The 1,904-nt window shown below is 26.9% G+C and overlaps 2 protein-coding genes across 2 annotated transcripts in view, besides 1 other annotated feature; both read right to left on the bottom strand.

Moving 5' to 3' along the window:
- Positions 1-630, bottom strand: part of EDI_250030 (uncharacterized protein) — a gene marked incomplete at both ends in the record, with an annotated part of 744 nt that extends 114 nt beyond the window's left edge. Inside the window, one exon of the mRNA XM_001733478.1 lies at positions 1-630. This exon is cut by the window's left edge and continues 114 nt beyond it. Coding sequence (XP_001733530.1) covers positions 1-630 — 630 coding nt within the window.
- Positions 630-686: a microsatellite.
- A 55-nt stretch (positions 687-741) lies between these two features.
- EDI_250020 (uncharacterized protein) lies at positions 742-1,602 on the bottom strand (the record flags this gene model as incomplete). The annotated part of the gene is made up of 1 exon (XM_001740844.1): positions 742-1,602. The coding sequence occupies one exon, from the start codon at positions 1,600-1,602 to the stop codon at positions 742-744; it is 861 nt and encodes a 286-aa protein (XP_001740896.1).
- Positions 1,603-1,904: the final 302 nt, after the last annotated feature.

Genomic DNA, 1,904 nt, shown 5'->3' with positions numbered 1-1,904 from the left:
TAACTCTTTTTTAAATAATTTTCTTCTTCTACTCATCCCTTGATTAGGAGTACTCTTATCATTTTCTCTTTTACTAGTAGTAGTAGTAGTCTCATCACTTACAAATACAAATGATACATTATCACTTCCTAATGAATATTCAGTAGTACTTTGTTCAAAAATAATATCTTCATATTTTCCTAATAAGAATGCAGATTTTCTTGGTAAATGTAATGTACCTTTAATATCTATTCCAAGATTCCTCTCTACCATAAATGATTTATTAGTAATAGAAAAGTCTCCATTATAATTCTCTATATCTGTCTTCCAATATGAGATTTTATATGAATTAGCTAAAAACAAATATGGAACTTTATCTTTACTAGAAACTACCATTCCACCTACAATATATTTATTAGAAATACTATTATGTGAATATAATCCCATTTGAATAGCATAATCATAGTCATCATTTGTTTTATCTATTTCTTCATTACTCTGGATATCTTTTATTTTCATATCAGTCATATCTACTTTATATAAATACTTAATAACCTCTTTTGCCATAATTTCATTCACCAATGGAACATTAGTAGTAAAATCAATACTATAATCTTTAAATACTTGAATATCAAGTTGGTTCTCTGTCATATTCTTATTCTTATTCTTATTTTCTAGTTCTATTCTATTCTCTTTTTTATATTGATAGAAATTAAATGAAAAATAGAATAAAGATTGAATTATTTTAATTCAATTAGATAATTAACCTTTTAATGCTACCTTGTAGTTAATTGTGATATTAAATGCACAATCCCCACTTGGTTTAAAATAAAGTCTACCACAATGAATAGCTGGTGCTACACCTGCATCATATAATGGACTATTAATAATACCTAATTTATCATGAAGATATTCACATTCTCCTTCATTTTCTGAATCATCTTGATTATCTTCTCTTTGAGTTTGCCAATTACCGTCATTCAATGCAAATGTTGTTTGATCACTTAATGACCATGTAGTTTTATATGAATGAACTACTGGAGAGTCAGTACTCATAGTTTGTGGTTTCTCTATTACTAATGTAAATGATTCATTATTATTAAAGGTAAATTTCTGTTTATAGTTTAGAAGTGAATTATCATAACTTGGTTGAATTTGATATAAAGCATTTGGTGTTTCAACTGCATTATTCATCGAATAGAAACAATTTACTGTTTGGATGATATTCTGATTTCCTGCAAACATATTTGTAATTGGTTGAACCTTAATAATAACTCTTAGAATCCTTATAGTATCCCAATCTCCAAATCTAAAATACACTTGATTACTACCACCATCAAGAGCATTTCCTTTATGCATAAATGATAGAATATTACTTGATTTAGTTGGAAATAGAGGGAGTGAACTTCCAGTAGCAGCACTAATTGCATAATTTGGATGTTCATCTGTCAAATACATCGTCTTCTTTTCATTCAATTTAATTAATTTTACCTTAGTAGGGAAGTTACATTTAAGAATGTCCTTCTTGATACTTGATAAGAAAGCTTTTGATTGTCTATATCTATATAAAGAAAGATTTCTTCTTCTTCTATAATTGTATCTAGTTGGTCGTCTAAAATCCATAAGAACTAGTAATATTAGTTCATGCAATTTATTGGAATAATAGATCCTGAGATTGGAGAAATTAACAAAGGTTTAGATCAACAAATTACCTGGTGTAAACAATGGGCAAATAACCACAATTATTTATACAAGCAAGACATTATCTTTACAAAAATAGATAAGAGAAAAGGAGAAGATATTGATATTAGTAGTAGTGTAATGAATTTAATCAATTGTATTTAGTAAATAGAGAGAGAAAATATAAGTATATTTATATGTATTTTAATACACATGGAATTACTGATGAAGATGGTGAAGCAATT

The sequence above is a fragment of the Entamoeba dispar genome, genomic scaffold (genome assembly GCF_000209125.1).
Source record: "Entamoeba dispar SAW760 scf_1105229463249 genomic scaffold, whole genome shotgun sequence".
Lineage (NCBI taxonomy): Eukaryota > Evosea > Mastigamoebida > Endamoebidae > Entamoeba > Entamoeba dispar.
The sequence above is the reverse complement of the archived record's forward strand: the minus strand, read 5'-3'. Positions and strand labels throughout refer to the sequence as shown.